This window comes from Sylvia atricapilla, chromosome 2, assembly GCF_009819655.1.
Source record: "Sylvia atricapilla isolate bSylAtr1 chromosome 2, bSylAtr1.pri, whole genome shotgun sequence".
NCBI lineage: Eukaryota > Metazoa > Chordata > Aves > Passeriformes > Sylviidae > Sylvia > Sylvia atricapilla.
In genome coordinates, this window is record NC_089141.1 from 7,538,833 (window position 1) to 7,553,716 (window position 14,884).

The 14,884-nt window shown below is 34.8% G+C and overlaps 1 protein-coding gene across 1 annotated transcript in view; it reads left to right on the forward strand.

Moving 5' to 3' along the window:
* NCAM2 (neural cell adhesion molecule 2) overlaps positions 1-14,884 on the forward strand; it is a 128,096-nt gene that overhangs the window by 52,930 nt on the left and 60,282 nt on the right. Inside the window, exons 10-12 of the mRNA XM_066338321.1 lie at positions 2,520-2,707; positions 3,366-3,462; positions 13,222-13,395. Of these exons, the coding sequence (XP_066194418.1) occupies positions 2,520-2,707; positions 3,366-3,462; positions 13,222-13,395 (459 nt within the window). The remainder of the gene's footprint in view (positions 1-2,519; positions 2,708-3,365; positions 3,463-13,221; positions 13,396-14,884) is intronic.

A 14,884-nucleotide genomic window follows, 5' to 3' on the forward strand; every position in this document is an offset into this window, starting at 1 on the left:
ATTTTAGTGTAGGGTGATCTATAGGAGCAGAGATGGAGAATGTTGGATGTGGATTAGTTGTCTTTCTGTGCTTTCTTCTTCCATCTTCTTCATGAGTCTGGGTGGTTTTCTCAAATTGGGTGAAAGATGTCCGCACTGTGGGTTTCAGGTGATCATAATTGGATTAGAAGCATAAATAATATAGATTTCAACTGTTTATTGGATAATTGGGACTTCAATAGCCTTGAATAGACATCATTTAACTTGCTTTCTCAACTTGTTAGAGAGAGCTCACGTCTCGTGAGTTTGTAATAGATAAGGGTAATAAATTTCAGAGTGAGACTTCAAAAACAATATCTCCTGAGTTTTATTTGCCCTGACCTTGGAGTAGGAAAGAGGCAGGAATTCCAGCAATGGCAGCGTTCGTAAATTGAGTCAACCTACTTTGAAAATTTGCTCATTGGAAGACAGTGCTTACATAAAATTTGTGAAATAACCACATTTGGAACCTCAGCAAGACTCTAATGAGATTTCCAACCTATTTGTTGAACCTGCTGCTGATACATCTATTAAACATGCAGAAATAAGTTCTTATACTTTTCCTACAAGTGATTCCCACCATGAACTTCATTTCTGGAGGAAAAGCCAAGGCTCTAAGCCTTAGTGTTTTGAGATTCTTGACCATAGCTGACCATAAAACACGTTTATGCAATTTGCTTTTCTCTTCATATTCTCCACTAGTGTGAGACGTCACACTCTGAAGACTCTTGGATAGTCTGTTCTTTGTGTTAAACTGTTTAGCTGCTGAAATATGGGGTATTTAAAGGTCTGTGAAAATCAAGATCGCTAGAATTACTTACTAAAACTCTTGGAGCAGAAAGATGAGCTCCTGTGTCTCGTAAATAAATTCATAGCCAGGCAAGCTTTACTTATTTAGATGAAAATGCTTGTTTTGCTACAAAAATAAGGGCTGAGCAGTTATTAAAGGAGATGCTGCTGGCCTTGAGCGATGTAGCAGCTTTGATCTGTGCTTTAAAACTTCTGTTGATAACAGTTCTTTCTGCTCAAAGCCTGAATGCCTGCATCCAGCAGCAGCATATGTCATCAAAAAGTTATGCTTTTTGACATAGGCAAACAGAGGAAGTTGAAAATGTGCACTTCAGGAGGGGAAGAAAAAAAAAAAAAAAAAAAAAACCAAACACGAACCCCGTTGTTTTTAACCATTCCTCATTCCTGAAGTTCAATTTTACTTCGTAGTAAAGATTCTCATTCTGGTCTTTGATAGTCTGCTAGACCTATTAGGAATTTTCTTGCCTAAAACTAAGCTATATGTGAGACGACCAAAATAGATTTTCCAGAAAACATATGGAAACATTTAAGAGCTATTTATCAAAATAAATATATATCTATATGTATCTTAGATATTAAAAGAGATACCATTGCAACAGCTGTATCTCTTTAATTCTCTTTTGTAGTTAAAGCACTAAGGGAGTTTTCTTGAATAAAGATTTTCTTTTTTTTTTTTAATACTGTTAAAGATAATGATGATGAAATTAGGAAATAACACAAGTCAGTATTTGATATAATAAAAACACTCTTCTCCCAAGACATAAGAAGAAGAGGAAAAAGGCTTCTCTCACCAAATTTATAGAGATCACTAAACTTCCTGCTCTCCAGAGAAACAGTGAGTAGAAGAGAGAAGTCTTGTCAGTTAGTGGCACTGTGGTCTGAAGATCACTGTTGGGTTTGTTGCAAACCAGCAATTTCCTCTGTGTCAGACTCAGTGTTTGGTATATGTTTAATGCAGCCATTTCTTACAAACCAGTCAGGTTTGTAAGGACACACCGTTTTACTTGGCTGTAGCTTTATAATTTCATAAGGAACTGATACAAAGATTCATCCTAAATAATGTATACACAATATATTTTTTGCAGTAGTTAGAATGCATTGTAACATTTTTGGTATTCTTTTGCTATTTTTTCAAGTTTTATTTCCACAGAAAAACATCCCTCTTTAGGAAGATTTCATAAAGTATAATAAAGTTTCAATCAGAAATGGGCAAAGACATAGCACAAGAAAATTTGAGAAGTGAATGTAATTTCTCCATCGCAAAAGAAGACACTATAAAATCAGCAGATGAACATACAGTTTATGGTTTTAGGCCACCTCCCTTTGTCATACAAGAGTCTGGCTGAAGAGTTAGTAATCCTTAAGATGGAACCCTCTTCTTCATTTCTGAGAGAGTGTCTTTTAAGGGCCCGTGATTTCCTAATATTAAATATATTTAACAGGTATTCTCTTTCCTGAGAAGATCAGCTGAAACTGTTTATGAGAGGAGAAACTTCCTAAGATAAAAGCCCAATGAACTCAAGCCCAACAAACTCAAGCCCAACAAACATTACTTCCATGTTCTGTAGTAAACTGACACAACCATCAATTGAAACTTCTCAGTGGACATGAAAGCTTGGATATGGGTAAACATCTTGTTTTACTAAACTAGTTAATAAACCTGTGCTTTATTTCCTACTTCCTTTTCCCAGATGCTCCAACATTCGTGTCAAATCAAACCATGTATTACTCTTGGGAAGGCAATCCCATCAATATAAGCTGTGAAGTGCTAGCAAATCCGTCTGCCTCAGTTCAGTGGAAAAGAGGAAAATTAGTTTTACCTGTAAAAAATACAACTCATTTGAAGACCTACAGTACAGGAAGAAAGCTGATTCTAGAGGTAAGACTTCAAATGGAAATCAGTGTGGTGGCAGAATATAATTTTGTCCTCAGTTTGGCAGCGCTGTGAGTAGTGTAGAGTGTATTTAAGGCTAAAACCTACAATTTAATAAGAAGCACTCCTAAAAAAGGAACAAAACAACAAACAACTATATATTAACTGATCTATCTACACATTTCTTATGAATAGTTAGAATATAAAAATTATTTGAATGGCTTATGCTCAGTTTTCCAACTGCACCCAACAAAAATATAATTTGCATTTCTTGGAAAGAAAAAAAATCCATAAATACATATAAAATTAAACTGTCAAGCTAAGACTGAAAATTAAAGTGATTGCCTGGTAGGTGCTTGGTATCTACAAAAAGTTGTTTAGTTTTTAGTCTTTTTTTTTTAATTATTGTTTAAAGGTGCAATTATAAAGATAAACAATGTCACTATTTTCCATTATCAAATTTCCTCATTTGAAGTTGAGAAGAAGGAGTCAAACATGGAGAAATGTGTATTTAGGTCTATATTTAGAGAATATGCTAGATATGTTGAAGTAAGAACACATCTGCATATTGGTTAAGGAATTACTTGAATACTTGAATTTCTGATTTTAAATATATATATATTTAATTAACAACTAATATTTACAAAGTGTATTTATTTTAAAGATTGCTCCCACATCTGACAGTGATTTTGGACGGTATAATTGTACAGCCACAAACAGAATAGGAACAAGATATCAGGAGTATACACTTGGTCAAGCTGGTAAGTTAAAATTTTGCTTCCTTTTCTTTAAATATTTTTTCCTACTTTAATCAACATTAAGCTCAGACACACTATTCTCTGTTTATTTTATTCCATGGACTGTTTGCAGATAATTTAATTGTCTAAGAGCTGAGATGCAATATAAAGTAAAATAAACCAGTTCCCTCAAAATATGAATCTTGATTTAATTTTAAAACCTTACTGAAACTTGAAAAAAACTAGTCTAACCTTTTTACCTTTGTTCTTACTATATCCTACATTTATAACAATGTATTTTTATTACTTCAGCAGAGAGACATATGGTTTGCAGGCAGTAAGAAGGAATTAGAATTTTTTTCCTTTTTCTCCCTCGTATTTTCTTGATAAAGCAAAAATTACAAAAGGCTTAAATACTTCAACACATAATTTCTTATCTCCATTTGTACTTTTGGTTATATGAGAGTAGAACTTGACTGGAGTGCTAGATTGAAATAATTTAAGCTCTGAGATATTCTACACCCTATTGTGTATCTGAATATCTGAATATTTTTATGTCCTTTTATTGTTGTTTAGGCAAATAGAAAAATATGACTATATATTTGTACTTTGGCAGAAATAACTATTAACTGAGACCAAGTGAGAGTTTCTTAACAGTGTATTCAATTATATTTTCTTGTGAAATGGACTAACACTATATAAAAATATAAATATAAGTATAAATATAAATATAGGTATAAATATAAGCATTTTTTTTTCATTAGGAAACATATTCCAAGTGATTCTGCATGTTTTAGCTGCAAGTTTTCGTCTAGTACTTCTTCCTATTTTTAAAATTCTTTTCCTTTTTTTTTTTTTTTTTTTTTCTTTTTTAATACAAGAAAGAAAAAAAAAACAACACTCTAGGCTCCCAGCAGGGAGACTTTTAAAGGAGCATGCACATCGAGTCACAGGGAAGCTCTCTGATCTGGCCTACTGCTATTATTTGAGTATTTTTGCTCCATAGAGCAATTATTTTCTTTTGGTGTCTCAGGAATTATAAACTCCATTATTTATTTAAGAGTCTTCTTAGACTTTGTACACAGTTTTGAAAGTTTTCCCCATCATCTCTGTAGGATACTAGCACACATTCCTACTATAATACGTATTTTGGTTTTGAAGAACCATGAAAAGTGCTGAGCTTCCTAAAACAGGAAAATGTGGGGTTCAAATTTCTGTGACACACTATTTTACATCATTTAGACCCACTACACTACATTTTATTTTTTTGGGGTGTTAGCTGTGGTGTGATCTTACCTTCCCTTGACAGCTACATTTGACTACTGAGAAAGAAAGCTTTTCTTGAAGCCATGAACATAAGTAATAGGAAAGGAAGGAAAATCACCACTTGCATCCCTTTGGTGTCCTACCTCTCAGGAGAGAAAATGATGAGAAAATGTTCTGACTGCCACTGTGTGATGTTTTTTCATAAATGGGTATACACTTGGAAGAGGATTTCAACAGATATTGTCCAGAGTGCTTTTTTTTTTTTTCCCCTTAGATTCTCAGAACATCTCATCACAATGCATGATATTACACAGTGATTATTTTAGCCATGTATATATCCCCTGCTTTTATAATTTATTAATTAATCAATTTTTATAAAGAGTATTAGCATTGAAAAGTTAGGTGGAAAAGATCATGGTATTTTGTAATTTTATTTCAGGACATTCGCACATGAACACCCCTGGAAATGCAAGGAAAATCAAATAACAAGCTATAACACTTTTACACTTTTTTTTTTTTTTTTTTTAATACAATGAGATCAGAAGTGTTACCAATGCCGTTTTTTAAAACAGATTAATATTCTCTACTTCTGCAATGTTTTGCTTGTTCTTTTTCGTTCAGTTCTTCAGAAAACTAGATGAACACTTAAAAAATACAAGTTGTAGTTATAAATATATAAAGGAGAATGAGGATAAATAGAGTTATGGGAAGAGATCATAGTCTATATGGAGATATTTTAGATGATGACATTAAATGCAGAAAATAGAAAAAACAAAAGCAGATTTTTGGTAGTGATAATGAGCAGGGCTGGCAAAACTGGATTTGGGGTGCCCCTGTGCACTATTATGCACTACCTGCTAAGCACTACTTAGAGTAGTGTAACGCATAATATTCAGTATCCTGAAAGATTGACATTTTTAGCATTTGCCTCTAAATAGACTGATTTTGGAATGCAGTTCCAAATGTATTCAGTGTTACAAGTTTTGCACTTAAACTGGCATCAGCTGGAACTGGAAAATGATCAGGGATAAGGAGGATAAAACTACTATAATGATTACTGGTATAAGATGTCAAATGCAGTTTTCTCCCTAGTTTTATTACCTTGGTTGCTTCACTCTGGTTGATTAGGAAGGCCTAATGATTGATATTTTCCATATTAAAGCCTATAAAATCATTTCATGCATTTCAATGCTGCCTGCTTTGCCTTCTGGCTTTGATTGTAAATACAAATACTGGCGTATAGAATATTTTTTGCAAAGGCTCTGTCAGGGAAATATAAATACAATTCTTAGCTGGGAGACAGTATTAAGTAAAGTATGCTGCTAGGGTAAATTTGACCACAAATAATGATCATTTTACTGAATAGTTTTCTCTTTAAAGTCTTCAGGAATTGCTTGTTCCTTCATGTTTTGTTCCATTTTCTACTTTGCTGGATTTCAGCACAATCAAGCTACCTTTTTTTTATTAATTTACTGCTGCTTAGAAAGTCATCATACTGTCAAAATTCCATTATCTTTATTCCTCTTGCCTTTCTAAAGAAATTAGACTTATTGATGATTTTTAAAAGGAAGATTTCCTTCAGAATTGATACGTAATGAATAGCCATATTTGTATGAGAGAAAAGCCGTAAGTGTTCACTCAGAGTGTACAGAGCTATTGAATCAGACTGAATTCCATTTAAACCTTTCAAAACAACTGAAAAGTTGCAGAGTATTTGAGGTTTCGTTCTGGAAGGTCCTGGCCTGCTTAGAAACTTCAGAGTTTTGTTGAGAGCTTAGTCAGATGTGCTCTTGACCTGACCGTTGTGGTGATCAGCTTTTAAAAATACCACATGGGTGACCTTCTTTTTCATTACCTGAGCTTTTAAAATGTTATGTGAGCAACATATAGAATGTGGAAAGAACCACAGTCAGGTTGCCACTGCAAATTATTTGCTACATGTCAGCACAACCACCTCAACTTTTATTTTAGAACTTTACTTGCACTCTGGTTTACATCTAAGTTAAATTTAAGCTTAAATTTTGGCAAGCCAGGTCAGCTTGGGAGGCTGGCCCAAGGGCTCTCAGAGCCTGAGGTGAGCACAGATATTCCTAGATTTGTCTAAATCTAGTTTATGCATTGTTTATGTGAACTACACAGGGAGCCAGTATGAACTAGAAGAGAATTCTTCTGTTTTGTTGAGGTCTCAGTAAAAAATGTTTTGTGGATGTAAATAGAAAGTAACATGGCTATCAGTAGTTTAGGACTATATTATTGGAACAGATAATTTAATATATTAAAACGGTAAATTTTAAGTTTGTGACACAGTGCTGAACAAGAATTTTGAAGATTTCTCTTTTTTTAAATATTAACGTTGATTTTCTACATAGCTGGATATGTAGCTGGGCTGAATCTAGAGCTATAAAAAGTCAACTGTGGTTCACCTCTAAGGATCTTACAGCCTTACTCTTCCTAGATTTTCCTCTTCTTCCTTGTATTCTGGGATGGCATAGGGTTAAAAAGTCCTGCTGTGGGCAGGAACACTTTTGACTAGACCAGGGTTCTTCATGTCCTGCCCAACCTGGCCTTGAGCATTTCCAGTGATGGGGCATCCAGAACTTCTCTGAATAAATGAGAGATGCTACAGCTGTATGATTTATCTTTTTCCTTTGTACAGGAATATTACAGGGAATTAGAAAACAAAAAGTCAATGACATCATTAGATACTCAGAACTCCTATACCACTTCATTGAATTAGATATGACAACAAAAGCATGATGATGTGGGAAAGATCATAATTGAGCTTCACAGAAAATGCACCCTGTAACCTGTTTTATGGAATAAAGTCATGCTCAAAGTATGAAAAGACTGATTGACAGCTGACAAAGACTATAAAATCAAATTTAGAAATTTATTAGTCTATAGTTTTTATGCTGGCACTTTGCTGCTGGTTAATAGATGTTCCTTTGTTCACCAAGTATTTGCATTTCCATGCAGGTAAAAGAAAATCAAAGTGGTCGGAATTAATTTTCCCTGGAGAGCAGTATAATGAAAAAGAAAATCGTATTCTGCCAAAAGCCCATTTGTCTCCACAAAAATATGGGCTGACCAAAAATCTAGGTTGCTGTTCCAAAACTTGCCATTCACATAATAGCAGCATCAGCTACAGGATTTTTATTAAAAAATGAACTAACCAGCAACATATTTTCAATTAGCATAGGTATGAAATTATCAGCATGGCATTGGTGTTTTGCTTTGTGTGCATGCATCTTATTTTAATCTATTATTTATGTATTTATTTGTTAGCTGTTGTCCTGTTTACCAACCAAATGCTTTTTTTTCCAGAACTCTCAGAGATTTGGCAGAAGAAATATATGTAGATTTTATATTGAGGTTGTTTTTTGTTTTGTTTTGGTTTTTTCCCCCTTTCTAAGGATATACAAGAACAAGCTATTTCTTAGAGATTTTTGACTCCAGAAGTCTAGTCCCCAGCCTCATGTCTTTCCTTGCCAAGGTCCTGGTGCCATTTAGAGTCAGCATTTAGGCATAGTTATTTTCAGTCAATATATATTCCAGATGTCCAGAGAGAAGAAAAGCTGGAGAAATGCAGTAGAAAATACTGACAGGAGACAAGAGCTGACTGGAAGATCAATCTTGGAGCCCACTATCTACTCCCACAGAATCACTTCCTTTTCTCTGTTTATACCAGGACTACTAAACTCAGAGAGAGAGTTATATTCTTCCATAAAGCTATCAAAAAAATAGCATGAAAAGAAAATCCCCAGTGATAAAAAGTAGTCATCTATTGAACAAGTTTGGTCATAATTGTAGGAGACTTTACACATCAGTGGAGACAAATATGAACTCATAATTCTGAGTGTACTTCTCTATCAGCTGTGGTACTGTGCTTGGAGCCAAACCAATTCTACTTAGGCCATTGTATCCCAAAGTCCATTTGTGCAAATCAGCATTATGTGCTGAGTACAGAACAGATGAGGTGCAATTTTACACCTGTTGTTTGGGGATCCTATTTAATTTTATTTGATTCTTGTCGGGCTCCACTGTGGGAAACTGCAAAAAAAAAACAGATGGTCTAAAACGAAATTAAGTCAACCAAGACAACATTGTACCTGAGAACTGGTAACAACAAACAAACAAAAAAAGCAGTTGCCCTACTAAAGAAGGCTAGAAAAGACAAGAGGAAGGAATATAGAAGAGGATGGAATGGGGGGGAAAAGAGAGAGATAGAGGAGACAGAAACACAAATCAGGAGTTTCCACCAGAGGCAGGGAGGCAGGGATGAAGCAGGTAGGGTGTAGGTCAGGGACACAGGGAGGCAGGACAGATGCAAAGGTGAGCAAGAGCCAGGGAGGGCAGAAGAGCCAAAAGGCAGTCTGGTGCCAGAGCAAGAAGCATACCAGACTGGAGCCAAAGCAAATAAAACAAGATCCAAAAGGCCTCCACCCTCAAAAATCCCAAAAAACAAGACACAAAAAGCCCTAGTCACCAAGCCCAAAGCCAAAATGCCCCTGGCCAAAAGACATGGCTCAAAAAAAACCCCCAAGAGCTTGTTGTGCAGTTACTTCTATATCCTCATGCCCCTCCCAAAGTCTGCCTGCTGACAGGAGGCCATTGGCCCAGTCCAACCTTCCACTGCAGTCTATGGCTGGAGACCTTTCACCACCTGATTGGAGAAACCTCTCTGGGGAATACAGTTGTCCTTGTGTTCTCTTGCTGACTGCTTATCCCATATGAGGTGTGAAATGGTTGCCAGGAAAAGTCTACCCAGAGACAAAGCTTTCACCCATCTCTTTCGTAGTTGCCTCTGGCAAGGGGCACATGTGAAGCCCCTCTTCTACATGCATCTGACAACCAGTATTGAGACAGAAATCAAAACTAAATTGGCTCCTCACGGTTCTTTAGCATCATACGTGAATATACTCACATATTGAACAGAGAAATAGATGCTGTGGAAAGAAGAAAAAGTTGACGAAACGTCTGACACTCGTTGGGACTTTTTATGTCTTTAATTTAACAGCTGAATTTGTGATTATATATCTCTTGTTTTGACAGCAGTATAATGATGAAAAGAAAAAGATAGCAATTAAACTTCTAAGGAAATATTCTGGAATCTTTGCTATCACTGAGAGATCTTTAAATCACAGAAAGTAAAAACCTTCCTTTTTCTACTACTTAGTCCTTCAACTTATAGCTGCAATAGTCTATGAATTAGTGATCACTGCCTGTAGCTAACCTCCTCTAAGATTCATTTTGCTGGTTGCTTTTAGAAGGAAAAAGAACAAGAAAAATCCACAGCTCTATCCTTCCAGGCACAGACTTTGAAGTACACAACATTATTCTTCACTCCTGCTAAACATTGATCCAAAAGCCTTGCAATTCTAACAGGAAAATCATGGCAATGCTCCAAGTAATTGCAGCTGACAGGGGACAGCTCAAATACAGGAATGTTTAGCTGGAACAGGACCAGAAGGCTGTATACCTTGCATGATCAAATTCATACTCATTAGAGAACTACAGAATTAGATTCAGTTCATTATGTTATTATTGATCTTCTTTGGGGAAAAAAAGTTACAGATCTGCCTAGCTGGAAATAGATAGTAGGTATTTTATTATATCTTGATGGTGTTGCTAGTGGTTGGTTTTGGTTTTTACCAGGAATGTGTCGCCTGCTGTATTTTCTTCAGGTGATTCACTTTTTTCTTTAGAACTGAACTTAGTTCAGCTTTGAAAACTGCATAAAACTTACCTGCATGTGTCTGTGGCTTACAATGTGAGGTTCGTATTTGAAATAGTATTGTGGATGTATTTTACACTTCAGTGAGTTCTAAACACATTCCATTGTGCTAGTTACACAAAATATCGTAATGGGTTTTCAAAGGAGCTTCATTTCATGCCTATTATCAACTGGAATCATATTTTCCTCTGGCAGAAATTATATTTGAATCTGCAGTAGCAAACATAAGGTTCTTCCTGAACAATTTCATCTTCCCTCTGCCATGCTCATTATACTTAACCACACACAGGCATTAACACACAAGGAGGAGAGGTCTCCTTAACATTTGGAAAGTCAAGAACAGAGTGGATATGTAAATAACACATTTTTGTTTCATACTATAGACCAAATAATGATTTTTATGTAGACAGAGGCATTAGGGAATTGCCTTATTAAAAGTATAATCCAAAAACTAACATAAAAATAGTATGAATGAAATTAGGTATTTATTCATCCTCTGTTTTTGTTTATTTTGAACACTTCTAACAAGAGCAAAATAATTTTCAGAAGTTCAGAAGCTATTTTTAGTACTGTAGGTATCTACAACAGCTTTTAGCTTGCAATTGAATCCAAAAAGCCTTCATCTTAAGTTCTGGGTATTGATATTTGCCTTCCCAAGTGATGGTATCCACATGACTCATCCAGTGCCATTCTGCTTAGGTATGGCTGTCCTGGATTGCTTTGCTGGGATTCTTACACTGTATTTTTTCCACTCTTCTCAGAGCTGCCACTTGAGCTCAGGAAAGAAGGCATCTGTACACAGAATGTTGCTTTTGTGCTTAATGACTATATTGGGGAAAAAAATAAGTACTTCTCAACTTTAAGGAGGATCTGAAGGAAAGTGATTGGTCCCAAGTTGGTTCTAATCCTCATCCTCTTTTGATTTTGGGGTGAATACTGATTAAACTCATATCATTATCTCATATAATTCATTCTTCTTCTATATGGTCACAGAAAAGAACAGTCTGCATGTTTTTTGAACACAATTTCTTTACTCTAAAGACCCCCAACTTTTTCATTCCTTTAGAAAGAGATCCAAAACCCAGGTCTGTGTTTTCATGGATTCATAGCAGACGAGTTACATTTGGTCATGTTTTATCTTATCCCAAATATTCTATCATTTTTTAAGAAACACGAAAATTTCTTGCAAAATGCCATATCCTGATAATTGTTTTCTGGAATAGGAAAGGGCTTGAATCCCTCAAGCTGAGACTTGAATTCTACTAAAATCTGTAATGTCAAGGATTCACATAGTGATGTCTTTAATGAGAAGATATTGCAACTTTCTTGTCCATATAAATAAAATCTATGTTGATTTTAACCTAATGACCACCAAGTATTGGAGTTTTCAGGAGACCTGGAATCATAAATGCCATCTGTAAGAGGTATGATATTTGCATAAAAACACTCAAATCTGACAGCTGACAAAGATGTTCTTCTGAAAAAAAATTAAGTTTCTGGTAATTAAGAGGTCATACGAATCAGCCCCTTTAGACCAGATTTGTCACTGTCCTTTTCCTGAGAATCTGTGGCTGAATATGTCATTTAATCTGTTCTTTAATATTTTGTAGAAATTTTTGTCTCATTTTTATTCAAGTATCAATGCTGGGTGAAGCTGAGATTGATTTCTTTTTATTCACAACTGTCTGACAGCCTTTGAATGCAGGCAATATTTTATGTAAATGGTTCATTACCCACTAACCAAATTACAGGCTTTGGCTCAATTTCTGGCATGTCTTTACAAAAATATCTTTTATAACATGGAGACAAAAGCAATGTCAAATCCGGAAGAAGGTATGGAAATAATTTTCAGATGTATCAGAAAAGAAATTTTTTGTGGTGTTTCAAAACCCTGGTAATCTATCCACAGAGTTAAATTTTTTCCTAGCATTTTCAATATCACTTTTTATAATTACAACTCCTTAGAATGTAGGACAATTAGAAAAGCTAGTCTTTTGACTCCTATGTGTTTGATCACAAATTGTAAAAAATAATGTTATATTTCTATTTTTAAAGATTTACTGACCCCAATGTTATTTTTTGCTTTTGTTTCATATATAGCATTTCAACACCTACAAACAACCTGCTTTATTTTCACAGATCTTTTCTACTTTGAAAGATATACTTTTGCTTTTGATTTCAGAGGTTTTTTTAACCTAATTTGCATATTACTTCTTAAGCTGAGTAGAGGATAAGAAACTTTCCATTAACATATTTTCTTAGTAGCTTGAAATCCAGTCTTAAAAAAAGAAAAAAAGAAAAAGTAGAAAAAAAGAAAAAGAGAAGATTCAAGTTTTCAGCATTCAATGAAATGGCCAAATTGTTTATAAGGTTCTTTGTCATAAGCTTATTTAGAAGAATTTAGACTCTGATAGATCTATTAGCTGTAACTGTTTGTTTTGTTAAATTTGATATAAAGTTTGTTTTCTTTTTTAAATAATTGTACAGTCAACAAAATGATCTCTTACATTTTTCTGTGATGAAATTAGCTATTAAAAATATAAAAGAAGGTAAAAATGGAAAAATTTTGCAGTAATTTAGCATACAAGGAAATGAATGTGGTTTTCTTACAGCTCTGTAGTAGAAAGCTTAAGCTGTTTATCTAACATAAATATTTTTGCACCATACTCAATATTATTTTTTCCTCCCTCAGAGACTCTAAGGAGACTTTTGTGGGTAGATTATCAGCTGCTCAGACCTGTCTGGTGGCTGGTGATTTTTCAAGTGTATTTATACTTTTTCAGATGTGCCATCCAATCCGTACGGGGTCCGAGTTTTGGAGCTATCACAAACCACTGCCAAGGTCTCCTTCAATAAGCCAGATTCACATGGGGGTGTGCCCATCCACCACTACCAAGTGGATGTGAAAGAGGTAGCCTCAGAAACCTGGAGAATAGTTCGCTCTCATGGAGTTCAGAGTGAGTATACAAAAAAAATCCAAGTATTTTACCTGAGAAGATTGTCCAGAGAAAAAATACTGTGAGTATATCTTAACTGTTTCATTCTTTGTCTTAGTCCAGTGCCTGTATCTCTGCACAAGTGCAGACCTCTCTACACCAGTTAGAAATTGTCCTGCAACTTTGTAAAATATAACTGTTACTTTTTATTTTTAAAAGTTTTACAATTGTTGTACATTTTTCATGTCCAGCCAAAAGCCAGCTTTTGAAGCTGTCCATTTCAAAGAGAGCAGAAATGGCATTGTGTTTGAGAATGTGCATTATGTATGCAGCTAGATTAATAATTTTAAGTGAGCTGTTAAATAATATTTAATCCTGGGCACTAATTACTGAATTTGAGCTACATAGTAACTTTCTACATACCTGTTAATATTCAAGATACCTGTTTCAAAAACATATCATATTTGTTCAACAAGCAATTCTGCCCTCTTAAAGGGTAGGTACTTTCATGTCTCTTGGCAGAAAAGGGCGTAAGCCTCCCCAAACAGAGTTCTTTAGGCCCCTGATGAGCTGGGGAGTTCATACAGAGTAATGTTAACCCTTGTATCCAAATCTGCCTTAACTTACACTAACTTTTTTAGTGCAAGTTAAGGCAGCCTCAACAGTCTTCCGATTAATACTTCAGGAGGTAAATGGTTTTGCAGCTATCAGCAGAGTCACAGGAGACAAAAATGTAGCACATCTAATGTGTGTTCTTCCTTTCACATCCTTTTAATCATGCAAAATTCTACTAAACTGAACATGGTCAAAATTACAGAATCATTTCAAAGAAGCGTATAATGAGCATGTAGTTAACGTGTATTCAAAAAATGGGTTATAACTTCTCATCTTTTGTTCTTCTTAGCTCAAAACAGTAACTGTGAGTATAAATGTAATAATGTAAAACCTAGTAACATTCATTTTATTCCAGTATAACTTGTATTTCTTTCAATACTTGAACATCTAAAGAAGACATTGAGTTTCCTCTATTTGCAGGGCAGGTGTATTAATGGATATTGGTGTACTTCTTTTCTTTTCTTGCAATGTTGCACATCAGGTTAGAGACTTTCATTCTCATAGCTACTTCCTTCAAAGAATTTGATTTTTTTTTCTTCTGATATGAACTGCATCAAACAGTAAATCCTGGAGTGACCAGTCTGTTCAGTAGGGTGCAAACTACTCAAATGGGTAAAACCCCAGTGATTACAGAGTCAATCTGTCACACAGATTATGCATTTCATTGTAAACCCAGAGCAAAAAAAGTCCTCAGTGTTAACTTTGCAAAAAAAAAAACCCTACCTTAGTCCCCATAAAACTTTTTTTCCTCATTTCTATTTTTGTGGAGTTTATTAAAATATTAATTGGTTACAGTAGGAAAGGTGTAATTTGACAGACTCTTGTTATTAGAGTTGACTGAAGCTTCCTTCTTCAAAAATTCACTTTCCTTTTGAAACATTCTTTCTGCATTGAA